This window comes from Lasioglossum baleicum, chromosome 4 (genome assembly GCF_051020765.1).
Source record: "Lasioglossum baleicum chromosome 4, iyLasBale1, whole genome shotgun sequence".
NCBI lineage: Eukaryota > Metazoa > Arthropoda > Insecta > Hymenoptera > Halictidae > Lasioglossum > Lasioglossum baleicum.
In genome coordinates this window covers 14906429-14921677 of record NC_134932.1, presented here as the reverse complement: position 1 = coordinate 14921677, position 15249 = coordinate 14906429, and the positions used below count along the sequence as shown (strand labels likewise).

The window sequence follows — 15249 nt, the reverse complement described above, 5'->3', positions numbered from 1 at the left end:
CAGCCTGTTGCAGCCTGCAACTCCTTTGTCGGAGTGGATGACGTGGGGACTGGAACTGTCTTACTGAGTGTAATTGAGTGTTACTGAGCAAGAGAAGGTGAGAAGCAAAGAGGATTAGTCAGGATTAGTTGGGATTAGTCCTCTTCAGTCCTCTTTGGTGAGAAGCAGCAACAGCAACATGTATTTTTCGAGCCAGCGTCGCCCAGGTCTGTATAATAAGACAATCCTCTTTTCAACCATTTTCAACCAAGAAGAAATGCGGTGAGAGCAGCACTGTACTCGAGCGATTCACGGGAGGAGTTACGAAGAAAAGCTGATCATCCAGAACCTGTTTATCAGATTTGTCCTGCAAATCATCTTCTGTGTTCGCGCAAGTCAAGGTTTGTAAAAATTTGACTAATAGTTGACTAATAAAGAAAAATAATCAAACTAAATGAAAAAATATAATATTTATTATTTCCTACTTCATTCATTTATTATCCCTTCTGATATTGAGTAGTCTGAATTTAAAATTATTAATATTTAAACATTAAAATAAGTGTATAGTAGTCATACAAAAAATATAAATTTTCTTTTCCGTCGAACGACACTTTTTTTCCATAAACACATTTCAATAAATTTCGAAATGTAATGAATTGAAATTGAACTGTAGAGAAAATGGTATGGCAATGCAATTTTTATAGTTTCCATCTCTTGCAATCTATGCAGACAATTTTTATTTCGCATAAAGATCCGCAGTCTAAGAAAAATAACATAAATATGAGAATAAGTAAAATTTGCATGTGCACAAAATGTGCATCTGTGCGTAGTGGGGAGCTGCCGCGCCTGCGCACGACCGTATGCGTTATTCCGAACGACACGCTGATCGTATCGATTGGTGTCGATCGATCTTCTTCCTCGTGCGCTCGATTACTTCGCTGCTGACATCTGCCACATCAGTGCGAACTACCCTCACCGACGATGCGGCCCTGTAAAACGATATTAGCCAATCAGATCAGTAGACGCGACGGTACTGCCCTCTTAAACAAATTCAGCTTCGGCCGGCTGGCTGCCTTCAATTTGCCTTCTGCTATTGCCCTCCGCTATTAGACGGCAAAAATAGCTACTAATACGCGCGGAGAATCCCAGGCAAAAATCGAGAATTTGGTTATCAGGGTCAACCCCGAAATTTTGCTACCGATAACTATCGATAGTAAAAGTAAATCATCGATAGTTTTCGATAGCGAGAACTATCGATAGTACCTCGATATAACATATATAACGTATTCACTATTCTATTGTGTAAGACGCAAGCAGCAAAGCAACGTCCTTGTATTGTTGTATTTACGATGCGTTGTTAAGCAAAGAGTGGGAGAAGATTCATCATTAAATCATCCTGCACTGGGGCAACGGGGATGTCGATCTGTAAATAATGTGCGCAATAAAAGTGCAGCATGAGCAGCGTTAAGAAAAATATCAATCATCTAGCAGTGTTCAAGCAACGCACAAAAAATGACGATAACGCCGAGTTGTCCGAGGTTAACATTATCGCCGCAAGAAAATCTGGTGTTCTAAATCTCTCGTCGAAAGGGCTGTCCACGGGTATTTGCTACATTTGAAAACGAAATGAATGTTGTTTAGATATGTTAATTTAGATATGTACACTCTCCGATAATCGACCAGATGCTTGATACTCCGATGTTGCACTCGTAAATGAGCTAATTGTTGCATGTTCATATTATTAGGTCATCCCATTATGTATTTTCCATGTTTTAATTTAATATGTGTCTTACGAAGAGAGATTTTAATCGATATATACATATAATTATATTGTAAAATGACAGTGTCAAACTATTCTAAGTACGATAAATAAGTGTTCCATTATTTTGTAGTTGTTCAATCGAAATAAAATTGTACTTTACACCACAGATATCTCATTTATAATTATTACTGGTTTATGGGTAAACAAATTACATCGCATCGTGTGCCACACGCTTTATGCTTTCTATTTACCATCAGTTTACTTCCGACCAATTGTTATAAACATATATTTTATCATTTCTTTTATTTTGATTTTTCATTCGATTTCTATGTCGAACAAAATCATAATTATAATATTTTATTTTTTTTACATCCAACGCATAGACAGCTTTGCATGTTAGACTGCGAAAAATGTTCTAGAATAAACAATGTTTACGATCATAGCATACAAGATCGTCGCAAGCGCATCATAAGGTAAGCCACTATTAGTTGTAAAATAATTTCTATGTCTGTTGAGAAACTTCTATTTTGAAGATCGTGATTGTTCGCTGGTATACTGTATTAATATTAATACTATTTGTTGCAGTGCCTAGTAGAGTATGGCATATAAATGCACTAACGAAAGAGGAGGTGAAACAATTACATCTTGAGTTCGATTATGTACACGAAAACGAACGATGGTGGGAACAAACACCGCTCCTGAAATTGGACTTAAGTCGCAACAGCTTAACTACAATTTCTTCGAACATAGAATGTTTATCAGAATTGATATCATTACTTGTAAATATCGGCAACATTTTAATCGTTGTAGTATTCACGCCGATGAATTTGTACCGATTAAAATTTCATGATTTTAGTTACACAACAACATGATCGAAGACTTACCACCAGAAATTGGAACTTTAAGTAAATTAATAGTACTGAATCTATCCAACAATAAAATAAAGAAATTACCTCCTGAATTCTATAAATTGCACTATCTAGTAGATTTGTTTCTAAAGAATAATTGCCTGACAGAACTGGATCCTGCGTTTGGGGATTTAGTGATGTTATCTTACTTGGTAAATTGAAAATATCGCTTTTGCATGCTAAATAATCGATTGACGATACATCTGAAATATTCTGTACACATAGGATTTGTCGTACAACAGTTTATCAAAATTACCAGTGGGAATGGGATATTTAGTAAGATTGATCGTCTTGGACATAAGTCATAACAAACTGAAAGAATTACCACGTGATTTGACAAGTATGAGAGGTAAGATTTCCCTTTTCTAAAACTTTTTAGCATTTTATGCATTTATGAGAAAAATGAATAGGTGCAATTTAAGACAGTAAAAACATTACATGAATTTAAAAATACTATTGCATTATTTTCAACCTATTAATCATACTAAGATAGAAAATAAATTTCTATTTCACTCCAGTTTAATAATTACATATTCTTTCGGAAACAGATTTACGAAAGTTAGATGCCAGCCACAACGAGTTGGAAGGATTGCCTCCTTTGAGCGAATTGAGGATGCTCGAGAAATTGATGCTGCAAATGAACAAGTTAACAACAATCCCTGATCTATCTGGTTGTACGCTGCTCGAAACGCTGCACTTGGCTGATAATAATATAACAGTAGGTATCCATAATTATTAGAAATCGTTTGCAGTGTTCATTCTTATCATTTTCAGGAAATCGATATGTCGTGTTTGGAGGGCGTAGGTAGATTAAAAACGTTAACTTTAGGAAATAATAAAATCGATCAGATACCGGAAGAAATTATAAAGTTGGTGAGCTTGGAAATTTTTGACTTGTCCCACAACAATCTAACTACGTATGTTTCTTCGTATATGTACATACACGTATTATCATTATATATACTAGAATTTTTTTAATGATCGCATTGTTTCATAGGATATCAAGTTATGTTGGTATATTGCCAAATTTAAAGCAGTTTACGATCTACGGGAATAATGTGCAAAATGTAAGAGCGGATATAATACGATGCGGTACGTCTCGCATTTTACAACACATACGACAAAGTATTGATAGTACAAATTTAAGTACAAAAGAATATGCGATAACAGACGTCAGCACGAGTATTTATCCAGATAAGTATGTGTAGATGAAGATATCTGTCGTAAACGATCTAAAATTTCAAGAAACATGTAATTTAATCAGTCGTAACGTCGTAGATACACAATGCAAAGTACAAAATTGCTTAGTTTGGCTGGCCAAAAGCTCGTCGAGTTGCCAGAAGAAGTTTTAGAGAACGCATCTAAAGCTGACGTGAGCACAGTGGATTTAAGCAGAAATATGTTATCGGTTTTACCTGACCAATTATCCATAATCGAAAGAGTTAGCGATTTGAAACTGGCGACTAATCAGTTAACAAGTATACCAGAATGGATCGGGGAAAAGTATAAGCACTTGCAAAACTTGAATTTAAGTAACAATCTTTTGGACTCCCTTCCTTCCAGCCTTGGTTTATTAAAATATCTACGAGAAATTGATATTTCGTTCAACAGGTATCGTACATGTTCAGATATTTCGATTAATGATAAATAGACTGCAGATCTTTATGCATTTATAGTAAAATTGAGTAGATGAAATTCAAAATTGTTGAAATATTTTAAGAATTAAAGATGTCAATATATGATTTCTCCTCTATTGAAATCATTAGGGGAAGAAATAACATTCAATTTGGTTTCTATTTCTTGCAATCAATGCAGACAATTTTTATTTTGCAATGATCCGCAGTCTAATGATAAATATTGCGAGTTCATTTGAAAATATGTGCCACAGGTACAAAGAAATTCCACAAGCCATCTATGAGATAGAATCATTGGAAATATTGATAGCGGACAATAATGAAATAACTAATATCGATGTACCATCGTTAGCGAAGTTACGAAAACTGGCAGTATTAGAGTTAGCTAATAATAATATCGGATATGTGCCACCGGAACTTGGTAATTTAATGAATATAAAGTAAGTAAAAATGAATCGACTCTATAAAAGTAGTAGAGAGAGCAGTAAAGAAATTCCTTCTTCTATAGAACTTTGTTATTGGCTGGGAATTGTTTCAAACAACCACGACAAGCAATATTGGCCAAGTCTACGGAAGAGATACTTGCTTATCTCAGGGACCGAATACCTCGCTGAAACACACTCGGCAAATTTTCAAAATGATATATAACTGTTGGAGATTTGTTAAAGAATTCTATAAAAGATTGTAGAATATTTAAGACACACGTCGAAGAATCCTCCACTTTATACCGTACTACATTTCAAATATTATCACGCTTTCCAACGTTTCCAAGTTTTCGCATACACCGGATTCCAGATGATTTCAGAGAAAAGAATTGAGATAACAATCTGAATAAATGGCAACACTGTCTGCATCTGCATGTAGGTTGTCGAGGTCGAGGTCACCCAATTACGATAGAAATTCCTCTGTAAGATCGCTCTTTTCAAAATGATTGTTGCTTGTAATTTTTTAAATGAAGTATGTCCTCTCGGAAACAAATAAATTGAAAACGTGAAGCGTAACCTTTTTAACGGATTATTGTTATGAAATTATTATTTTAGAAGTAGAACTCGAGTACCTGATGAAACAGATGACGCGTATTGCAATATTTTTCATCTCTTCGAATGGTACGAACATTTGATCTGTTCGCAGCTTTTGAAATTGAATACGTTACTCACATACAATTCGAAGTTATCACGTGATATCAAATATCAAAAACGCAACATCAGCGTCGTGATTTCATCTGCAGAATGCGTTCATATTTTTCGGAATTCTGTATGACTAATTTCCCTCGACGATACAGCTTTTTATTCGAATGTTTGCTAAATTCAAAATCATTTAAGAAACGTTCGAGAATGTAAGGACAAAACGATCTAAATAAGTACATAAATATGTGGAACAAGCGGCGTACAAAATCGACAGATTAGGACGTAGTTTAAAGTTTAAAGTATTACGAACATGCGCAGCTAGCGATAAAACCGCATCATGGGTTACTACATTTATCAAAATCACATGACAACTGCAGCGGATGATCGCATATAAATCGAATAACACAAAATACCAGAAGTGGATGTGTGGAACACGCACAAATAGATAGAGATATGAATTCCATAAATGACATCCTACCCTGTCAGTGTCTCCCAATTTGTCTGACTGTTTGTCTGACTGTTTGTCTGACAATTTGTCTGATTATTAATCATTCTAACTAAAACATTTATTATACCAGAACTTACCAATAATCTGAAATTTTTAATATGACTCGCCGACCAAATGACTCATCGATCGTTAATATTCATCCAACGGGCGATTGAATATCTATTTTAAATAATTCTTTTATTTGTGTCTCCCAATTCGTCTAACTAATATATATTATTAATTAATAGACAGCGGATCTTTATGCTAAATAAAAATTTTCCACCTGAATTACATACACTCGGTATGCTGTTATAGTAGACAGGAATTAAAAATTCGCTGTGTCAATATCCGGAAACATTGTTTCTGAAGTTCTGTAGTCTTTACCGTTAGACTTCGTCGATTTATTTTCATAGTAAATGCACGAAACGCGCAGTCGTCTAATCGTCAATGTAGATAAGTGTTACTGGGAGAATGATAAGCAGAATACATTTATCGTAACAAGTCGTTTGTGTTGTGTCTGTAGAGTGTTTCTTTGTTGGAATCTAAAGTGATCTAAAGCGACAGGAAGTTGGGAGACGCTGTGGTCAGCTGTGGTGTACAGTAGCATGCGTCGATGAATCACGTAGTAGAGGGGGAGGCAATGGAATATGTATACATAGGGAAGAGAGACCGTTTTCGTTAGTTCAAAGTTACACGAGTTAGATCGTGGACCTTGTTTCAATTTCCGAGGGAACTCGATCAACAAATCTGCCTGTTTGGTAAGACATCCGAGATATTCGATTATTTTTGGCGCATATATTGGTGTATTTTAAACGAATTTTTCTTCGTTTGACGTAACGCTAGAATACTGATCATTAGACTGCAGATTTTTATGCAATTATGACATTTAAAAATGTTCAAAAACTGCTATGATATAAAATACAACAGAATTTCGTACGATTTTAATTGATTTCAGATCTAAAAAGGTAACCGCTACGTAATATAAGATTTTATTTGATTCAAGATTCTCTCTCTCTCTCTCTTAAAATTCGTTCATAAAAATTGCAAATTGCATAAATATCCGCAGTCTACTGATCGTCATCATCCGAAATATTGCTTTGTTGTACGTCTCGACAGTCTTCAAATTTATTCTTTTCCTCGTCAAGGAAGTCTAGTTTCCTGAAAACTGTTTCGATGTCGTCGGAATACGAGATATATCGTTTCTCTATTTACATATACGAAATATGTTTACATACAACAGATCCGTGACATACTTTCGATAGCCCGTTACCAAACGGTTCGATATTTATTTTTTGAAAAATAAAGGGTATAAATCATTGTACGGTTCGTTTCCGAGAAGATTGATCGACGTTTCTTTCTTGAGCAGCGTCGAGCAGATATATATTTAGAAAGATAACATGGCGTCAACGGAGAACATTATTATTTCGTTTCTTTGTTTGGGATAATCTACTGCGTTATATCGACGCGAAGTATTGGCTTCAATGTCATCCGCAGAAATTTAATATCGTTCGCTTAGATCATTTTTCCGCGTAGATACATCGAATATTAATTAAACTTATGTTTCTTCAGTGAGAAAATAACTGGAAATGTTTCTTGCCGTTTTGACATATAATTTTAAGAATACTGTTTTTGAACATTTTCCGCTAGTACACAGATCAAGTAGTAAAAAGGTCTACATATTTGAGTTATACGAAGTATAATTTCGTATGGATAAAATGTATCGTTTATATATTCGTATGTTGTTTTCCTGGTTCGTTTAAGTTTGTACAGAGAAATACTGTTTTCTCTGAAGGTCGGTTTTATTTACGATGTTGTAGAAAAATATAATTGTTGTATATTTAAATAAAAAGTCAAATTACTCAATGCTTGAGAAAATTAATGTTTTGTATTTTCTGTTTCAGCTGCAAAATATAGAAGCATGAAGGTCTTACTACTTTTACTTGTGGCGGTAATAGCCATGGCGCAAGCCGTGTCTTTCTATGAAGTTGTCAAAGAAGAATGGCACGCGTTTAAGGTACATAAATCATTTACATTGAGATATCTGCGTCGTTCTGCTTATCTCAAACACTAAAAGTTTCATGCTCATACATAAACCGGAAGCAAATAAATACTCTTACTTCCCCTGAATCAGTAGAATTAAACATTTCGATTGTTAATTGTAATCGATAATCACATATTTTAGTTGTAATGATCAGATTACAAGGATCTTCAAGTAAAATCAACATTTCTTTTCATCGATTATAACAAATAGGAGCCAACTACAAATATCTTTGATACTTTAAAAATCGTATATCAACATCCTTAAATTTTTCTCCACAAAAGCATTATATCTAGTCTAGTAATAATTAATTGCATTAAATTCCCAACTTTGCTTTATATGTATATGCATTAATTATTTGTATCTTAGTCGGAGCATTCTAAAGCGTACGACTCTGACATAGAGGAGAAGTTCAGAATGAAGATATTCATGGATAACAAGCATAAAATTGCCAAACATAATGGTAAATATGGAATGAATCATGTGTCCTATAAACTTAAGATGAACAAGTACGGAGACATGGTAAATAATCTTTTTGTATAAGTTATGTATGCCCGTTATAGTGCCAGTAAACTTTCACATTATACTTTTAGCTTCACCATGAATTTGTGAATATAATGAATGGGTTTAACAAGTCTAACAATGTAAATCGATCAAAGTTTGCTGGAGCAATGTTTGTTGAACCAGCAAATGTAAAAATGCCAGAGACTGTAGACTGGAGGGACTCTGGAGCTGTCACCCCAATTAAAGATCAAGGTCACTGTGGTTCTTGTTGGGCATTCTCAGCGGTAAGTTGTATTACTGGATTATTATTTGTATGCTGATTACTGAACTAATTTTTGTTTCAATAATACAAATTTCATTGTAGACTGGGGGTCTAGAAGGACAACATTTCCGTGTTAAAGGATCTCTGATTTCTTTGAGCGAGCAGAATTTAATCGACTGCTCCGGAAAGTATGGTAACGATGGATGCAAAGGTGGAATGATTGATGAAGCGTATCAATACGTTAAAGACAATCATGGTATCGATTTGGAGACTACTTACCCGTATGAAGCTGAAGACGACAAGTGCAGGTAACGATAATGCACATCGGTGCAAGTTACAGCAGAAGAAAAACCAATAGTTTATTTATTTTTTGAGATAACACTGTACTTGAACGATTATTATTACTAGACTTCGGACGCTCATGTAAAATAAAAAGTTTGGGCATCAATTGCAAGATGCAGGAGCTAAATTTAAACCTGTATTCTTCATTAATAATTTTGAGATATAGTGAAAATATATTCATACTATTTAAGTCTTTTAATATTTTCACTGTTTTAAATTACACTCGCTCATTTTTGTTACAAATTCTAGGTACAATCCGAAAAACAAAGGAGCCTCTGACATTGGCTTCGTAAACATTCCCGAAAATGATGAAGAAAAGCTGAAAGCAGCTGTTGCTACTATAGGACCAATTTCTGTTGCTATCGATGCTTCACACGAAACCTTCCAATTTTATTCTGAGGGTTTGTTTTCCGATTTTCAACACGTTCGCCCCGAATCATTTATATGCGTGATTCGGTGCGAATGTATTCAGGATTTTGTTCCGATGATTTTCTATTTAATATGAATTCTCTGTTTTAATACAGGAATCTATTACGAACCGGAGTGTTCCTCGAAAGATTTGGATCATGCAGTATTAGTGGTTGGATACGGAACTGATGGGAACGATGACGATTACTGGTTGGTGAAGAACAGTTGGGGAACAACGTGGGGTGATCATGGTTACATCAAAATGGCTAGAAACAAAGAGAACAATTGTGGAATCGCGGCTAATGCTCTCTACCCCATTGTTGGTTCTGACGAATAATTAATCTAAAACTGTAAATAATTTTAGGGATAAAAGGTCCTTGCGCAACTACTGAATAAGTAGAATTATATGTAATAATTCACTATTTATACTAACTGTAAATGGTGTAACTTATATTTGGATGTGTTATATTTAAGTTTACATTTGCACATTGAAGAAAAGAAAAACAAATATATATATACGTATAGGTACATTTTATAAATATAAGAATCGTTTGTATTAACAATTCCTTTCCTTTTTTAAAAGGGGGCAATTTCTTATTTAAAACATTTATGTCTGGCAACATTTCTCGCTTCGCTACAATCGCTACTGAATTCGAAAATTCTAATGGGTTGAATTCAAATAAAAATAATTATAGATTTTGTTTTAAAATAATACACACAGAATAAATTTTTTTTTATGATAATTGCGATAGAATATTTTTCGAAATTTCTAATTTACAAATTCTGTTTTTCCGAAACGTAAAACTGCTACACGCTACACTATTGACTATTATATGTAGCTACACAGTGTTGTGCGACTTGCTGTGTTATAATGTCATTCGTTCTATGTTCCTGTAATCGGTTCTCCAGATAATCGAAATTCGAATAATTATCGTTTTCGTTACACACAGTCGATATTTTACAATAATTAACAGTCGATATTTTAACATAATTGTACTGGTGAAAGATTCGCGCGCATCGATATCGAGCAAATTTTACCACATTACGCATTGTAAATATAACCTAGAAATTTGTTACATCTGTCGACACCAACGTCATGCATTTGACAATTTAAACGAACGAGTATGTTAACATATATTTTATGAGAGAATATATATCTCAAATGTAATGCACGTATGTAAATGTAAATTCTTTGAAAAACTGCACGAAAAAACATTATGCGTTCATTCGAGCACAATATGTTGATATTTACATGAATTACAAAATTTTATTTCTTTCTTCAAAAAGACGATTTTGTTCATATGTATTTCTAATTTTTTTATATAGCACAATATGGAATTTTAAAGAGAAGCTCCCTGTATAAAACAGCAAAAACTTAAACATAATATATTTATCAATGTATTCTCTTTATAATAGAAAAATATGTTTTATTGTTTTTCTAGCTTATCCGAAATGATGGGGGAATTAACCGTGTGCTTCCAAATAGATACCGATAATCGTGAGAACTTTCCATCTGGAATCGCCTTTCAATCTTTCAAAAAACAGAGAGACGCGTTCTACAATATATTTAGAATATGGGAAGAAAGTCATTCGGTGCCTGGATGGTCGTTTCCGATAGCTCTTGGAAATAAAATACGAAGTATGTTGACTCTACACAATGATGCTATAAACTACTATCATTTTGCAAGATTGTTCAAGTCTCAGCTTTTAATTTCATGTGTACAGAAAATGTTACAGGTAGGTGGAAAGGTTCCCTTTATTTATAATATATATACACATGTTTGTTTCTTTGCCAAATCTTATTCTTCCCATTTCTAGTCGGAAGCAGAGGACGACGAAAGCTTAAGCTTTCTAAAGGCTTTAAAATGCGTGAATCCACAGAAATTAAATCAACTTCAGAAGCGTTTGGTAACTCCGCAGCCCTCGAAAAATCAAAATATGGAACCGTCTTTTCCAGGGGTACAGGAATTTTTCAAAGATTTCATATTGTTTGCTTTTAATCCGATCTTTTATGTTCACCTAGAAAATTGTTTGATTCACGAAATCATGGAGTTGAACAATACTCAGTTTAGCGGCAGCGAAATAGAAGATTCAGGTATCGATATGTTTGAAATTATTCGTATACCGATAGAATGTATTCTTTAATATTCAAATGCAATTTATTTCTAATAGAAACAATGGTCGACGAGCAAACGCAACAAAACTTTATGACCTGTTTATGCAGTTTACGGCTCCTCGCGAAAATGTTAGGACTTCTTGTGTCTATGCCATACAAATCGGAGTCAGGTAATTCGAAAGATTTGATAGCTCAAGTGGAAGTGAGGAGTAAGGTAAGAGACATCTCTTACATCAAATGTAAACAGGGTGAACCACGAATCGTGACCAGTAGAGATTACTCTGTTATTAGCAGTCAAATAAAAAATGTTTTTATCAGGTATAGCATGGTTTCAAGGGAGCTTTCACGTGATTATAGCAAATTCGTGGATCACCCCGTACACACTCGATACTGTTCAGGAGTTTGTATGTTTATGAGCATGCTAACAATTCGAACTAATATTACGTACGCTTCTTGCCTAGGTATTACCAACGATCAATTTGCATCTTTGTCTTCACAATGCAATAGTATTAGGAAAATTGTCGTTAACCGTACCCTGGATAGCGAAATACTTGGCCATGTTGGATAGCGTGTCTCTTCGGTTACCATATTACAAGCACGTGTTGGAGCTTATGTATTACACTTACAGAGCTGTGAACAATTCTGACTTGAAGGATCTCGACAGTGCTATTTCGAAACAAACGGCGATACTACTGAAATCCACTTTAAGTTGGTTGTTCGATTTGCCGAATTTCCCAAAGGAATTCTATTCCTCTTGGCAGAAAATGTACAAAATCGAGGAATTAAAGAATCTGAAGCAATTCGACAAACACTACGTGCAAAAGAATGCGCTGTTAGGAGACCTGATAGTTCCTGTAGCATCTACTAAATGCAATCTGGATAAGATAGATATTATTAACGAGAGAACAATGCGTATATGTTGTCCCTCGGTTGGGCAAGTGGCCGTAATAAACACCAAGAAGAATTATCATTCGAATAAGCATATTACTCCTGTTTCTAGTCAACTGTTAAAGTCTGCTAAGGGCGCAGGTATAAAGCATTTAGAGGTGAGTTTATTGATTACTTGAAACAATCCACGAAACAATACGATATTTTCAACGTGTCGATAGCTGAAACTAGAAAAAGCATTTTTTCACGGGCAACCAGCGTCTACTTGGAAAACCATTGATTTCATATCGGAAAGGGTCGCCTCGGCTTGCGTTAAACACATATGTAATACTCTATTGACGACCTCCAGAGAAGCAAGCATAAGCGCTTTCGAAAAAATCTTGAAAAAGAAACAGAACGAGAAAGAGTTGACTGATACGGTTACTTTGAAGGTGATTTGCAAAACTTTCTCGCATTCTTCAAGTAATTCTTAAAGTGATTAATTGACTCGTATCGTTAACAGGCTGCCGTGGAGGATGAGATGAACACTTTAGCTGCAGGTATGTCCAAGGAACTGAAAGAAAAATGTGAGTCGTCTATGTCGACGATCTGCGAGTCGCGTGTCGTCAAATCTATAGACGCGTTATTAGCGGAGGACACTTTAGCGTCAGTGAAAGAGATTTGCGTGAAAATTACAACGAGGTTGGCCTCCGAACGCATACACCAGTGGATACAATCTTACATAGTGGACTCGTTATTCTTGAAGGACATGGAGGTTGAAATAAACAGATTTTTAAAGAATAACTCGCAGTTGCATTCTCTCCAAGAGATTAAACACAATCCGAACGCTGTCAGTCCAACCACCATTACGGTTGATTTAAGAGTATGTAGAACAAAATGGTGGAACAATATATTTTCTAATATATTTGTTTCTAATATATTTATTTCTAATATATTTGTCCAGGAGCTTATGTGGGACATATTGGACTACAATGGAGATTCTCTGGTCATGACGACGGTATCAGACACATTGGACAACTTGTACCAGACTTTAACTGAAAGAGCTGATCTGGTAGCAGGCCCGGAGAAAGTTTTGTACTTCCTCAGCATCGATTTCGCTTTGTTGCTACGTATGAATCCACCGCCTTGCAATTATCGATCGTTGTATGTACATTTACGTCTACATATATCTCAATTTACAGTTGCCTACGCGAGCGATCTGTTCGTCGAGAAGATTCAAGATAAGTTCATCAAGATATGGTCGATGAATCGTTGGAAGGCTTTGGAACTGGACTCGCCTATGTGCAGAATATTTAGTCCTCGGAACGTTATGTTGTTGGCACAGCCGGAAAAAGATGACGTGTGGCCACTTTTCGGGAAGTTTATTAAAAAACTAATAGCGAAGGGCATTGTGGACTTCGATAGTTTTAGCGACCAGTGTGTAGCATTGTTTAGGCAGGACTGGCCTTTGGTAAGTACTTTTTCTTTCTATTCTATCGATATAAATAAATTTGTATTTTTCTTTCCAGCCTATATTAAGACATCTTTCGAAATGTTTGTCGGAGGCGATCGCGGATTTCAAAGCCTCGGACGACACAGCGGAGAAGATTAAATACCTGCTCGGATGGGTAGCGGAGACGTGCAATAACATGGAGTTTCCGAACGACTACAGCCCCATAGACTGATCGTCGTCGTTCGATCTTGACTATAGGCTTTTTATCGCGCAGTAATCTGTTGATCGGGAGAGATTAGTTGATTAAAACATTTTCATTTTTATATGTTCGCTTCGACATGATTGTTTCAACCTGATTTTATCGAAATGTCTGCAATGGTACAAACTAGATTGTATTCACGTGCTTCGTTCAGTTCTCACGTAGACAATCGCCTGGTCGATAGGTTCGAGTGCTAATGGCATTGTACAAGTTCTTCTTGTCGAGGCTTTCAACCTGACAGCGTAAGCCTTGTCCTTTCGAAAAGATGCTCTTGGTTGGCAAATCGATGGAATCCGTGAAATTATCCAGAAGAACAGGGCTTACGGCTACGAGCCGTCGACAGCGAGGACTGTATTGTACGAATAATACAATTGTTGGGATAAGTATAAGTGTAAATTCTTGTAAATTAACTAACTTAACGACGGGAAAGCTGACTTTGTGATCGACGTTATGTTACATCGTGAAATTGTAAATTGACAGAAGGAATTGCAATTGTAATGAGACCCATCTCGACGTCTCTGGATGTCGGCGAGGAAGAATTAATATGGAACAAGAAATGCAGAGATTGCATAAAACGTTTTTACTCGCTTCTAGATCTGAAGTTGCGTGAACACGTAAACTCTTCGGTTTTATTCCAACGAATGCGTATTTTTTCTAGATGAGAGACCAGATTTTAACTTACTGTATGTATGAAATGTGAAATAAACAAAGATTTGTTTTTTAAATCGTTTCGGCTTTCTGTACACTCCGTTTACTATTCCAAAAGTAGTTCGAAGGTATTCAATAATCGTTGCTTGTTTTATTTTATGTTAAGATGGTTGAAGCCGTAAACAAATAATAGCTTGTTCGTTTATCTTTATTTTCCGAAGTCGTTTATTTTTATGTCGATTCGAATCGCCATTTGAGACTGTCGTTTGAATGCCGCACGTAAGCGTTCGCGCGTTGTAACCGATTTTATCGAATTGCCACGTGCATATTTAAAAAGTAGTAGATGAAAGAGTAGATGAAATTCAAAATTGTTGAACAATTTTAAAAATTGGAGATGTTTATACATAGACTGCGGATCTTTATGCATTTCTAGCAAAATTGAATAGATGAAATTA

At 35.3% G+C, this 15249-nt stretch overlaps 3 protein-coding genes across 9 annotated transcripts; all 3 read left to right on the top strand.

Moving 5' to 3' along the window:
• Nucleotides 1–1253: 1253 nt before the first annotated feature.
• On the top strand, nucleotides 1254–6335 carry LOC143208253 (leucine-rich repeat-containing protein 40). Of its 3 annotated transcripts, XM_076422502.1 has the most exons (11): nucleotides 1471–1581; nucleotides 2185–2214; nucleotides 2327–2520; nucleotides 2598–2801; nucleotides 2875–2998; nucleotides 3198–3367; nucleotides 3424–3566; nucleotides 3647–3847; nucleotides 3928–4260; nucleotides 4538–4723; nucleotides 4792–6335. In XM_076422502.1, exons 4-11 carry the CDS (start codon nucleotides 2610–2612, stop codon nucleotides 4895–4897), a joined length of 1455 nt encoding a protein of 484 aa, XP_076278617.1. In that variant the 5' UTR covers nucleotides 1471–1581; nucleotides 2185–2214; nucleotides 2327–2520; nucleotides 2598–2609; the 3' UTR covers nucleotides 4898–6335. The 3 variants fall into 3 exon arrangements, with proteins under 3 accessions (XP_076278616.1, XP_076278617.1, XP_076278618.1); XM_076422501.1 differs by lacking the exon at nucleotides 2185–2214 and having other exon boundaries at nucleotides 1254–1581; XM_076422503.1 differs by lacking the exon at nucleotides 1471–1581 and having other exon boundaries at nucleotides 2173–2214.
• A 172-nt stretch (nucleotides 6336–6507) lies between these two features.
• LOC143208259 (cathepsin L-like peptidase) lies at nucleotides 6508–9998 on the top strand. 3 transcript variants are annotated; one of them, XM_076422514.1, is made up of 7 exons: nucleotides 6508–6655; nucleotides 7799–7911; nucleotides 8305–8457; nucleotides 8529–8723; nucleotides 8804–9009; nucleotides 9293–9444; nucleotides 9568–9998. In XM_076422514.1, the coding sequence occupies exons 2-7, from the start codon at nucleotides 7816–7818 to the stop codon at nucleotides 9786–9788; spliced, it is 1023 nt and encodes a 340-aa protein (XP_076278629.1). In that variant the 5' UTR covers nucleotides 6508–6655; nucleotides 7799–7815; the 3' UTR covers nucleotides 9789–9998. The 3 variants fall into 3 exon arrangements, with proteins under 3 accessions (XP_076278629.1, XP_076278630.1, XP_076278632.1); XM_076422515.1 differs by lacking the exon at nucleotides 6508–6655 and adding an exon at nucleotides 6981–6999; XM_076422517.1 differs by lacking the exon at nucleotides 6508–6655 and adding an exon at nucleotides 7671–7689.
• A 142-nt stretch (nucleotides 9999–10140) lies between these two features.
• Nucleotides 10141–14871, top strand: LOC143208248 (codanin-1-like). Of its 3 annotated transcripts, none has more exons than XM_076422481.1 (10): nucleotides 10141–10502; nucleotides 10894–11188; nucleotides 11270–11546; nucleotides 11624–11781; nucleotides 12029–12613; nucleotides 12677–12886; nucleotides 12958–13317; nucleotides 13399–13564; nucleotides 13637–13905; nucleotides 13964–14871. In XM_076422481.1, the coding sequence occupies exons 2-10, from the start codon at nucleotides 10904–10906 to the stop codon at nucleotides 14117–14119; spliced, it is 2466 nt and encodes an 821-aa protein (XP_076278596.1). In that variant the 5' UTR covers nucleotides 10141–10502; nucleotides 10894–10903; the 3' UTR covers nucleotides 14120–14871. The 3 variants fall into 3 exon arrangements, with proteins under 3 accessions (XP_076278596.1, XP_076278594.1, XP_076278595.1); XM_076422479.1 differs by having other exon boundaries at nucleotides 10141–10573; XM_076422480.1 differs by having other exon boundaries at nucleotides 10141–10624.
• The last annotated feature ends 378 nt before the right edge of the window (nucleotides 14872–15249 follow it).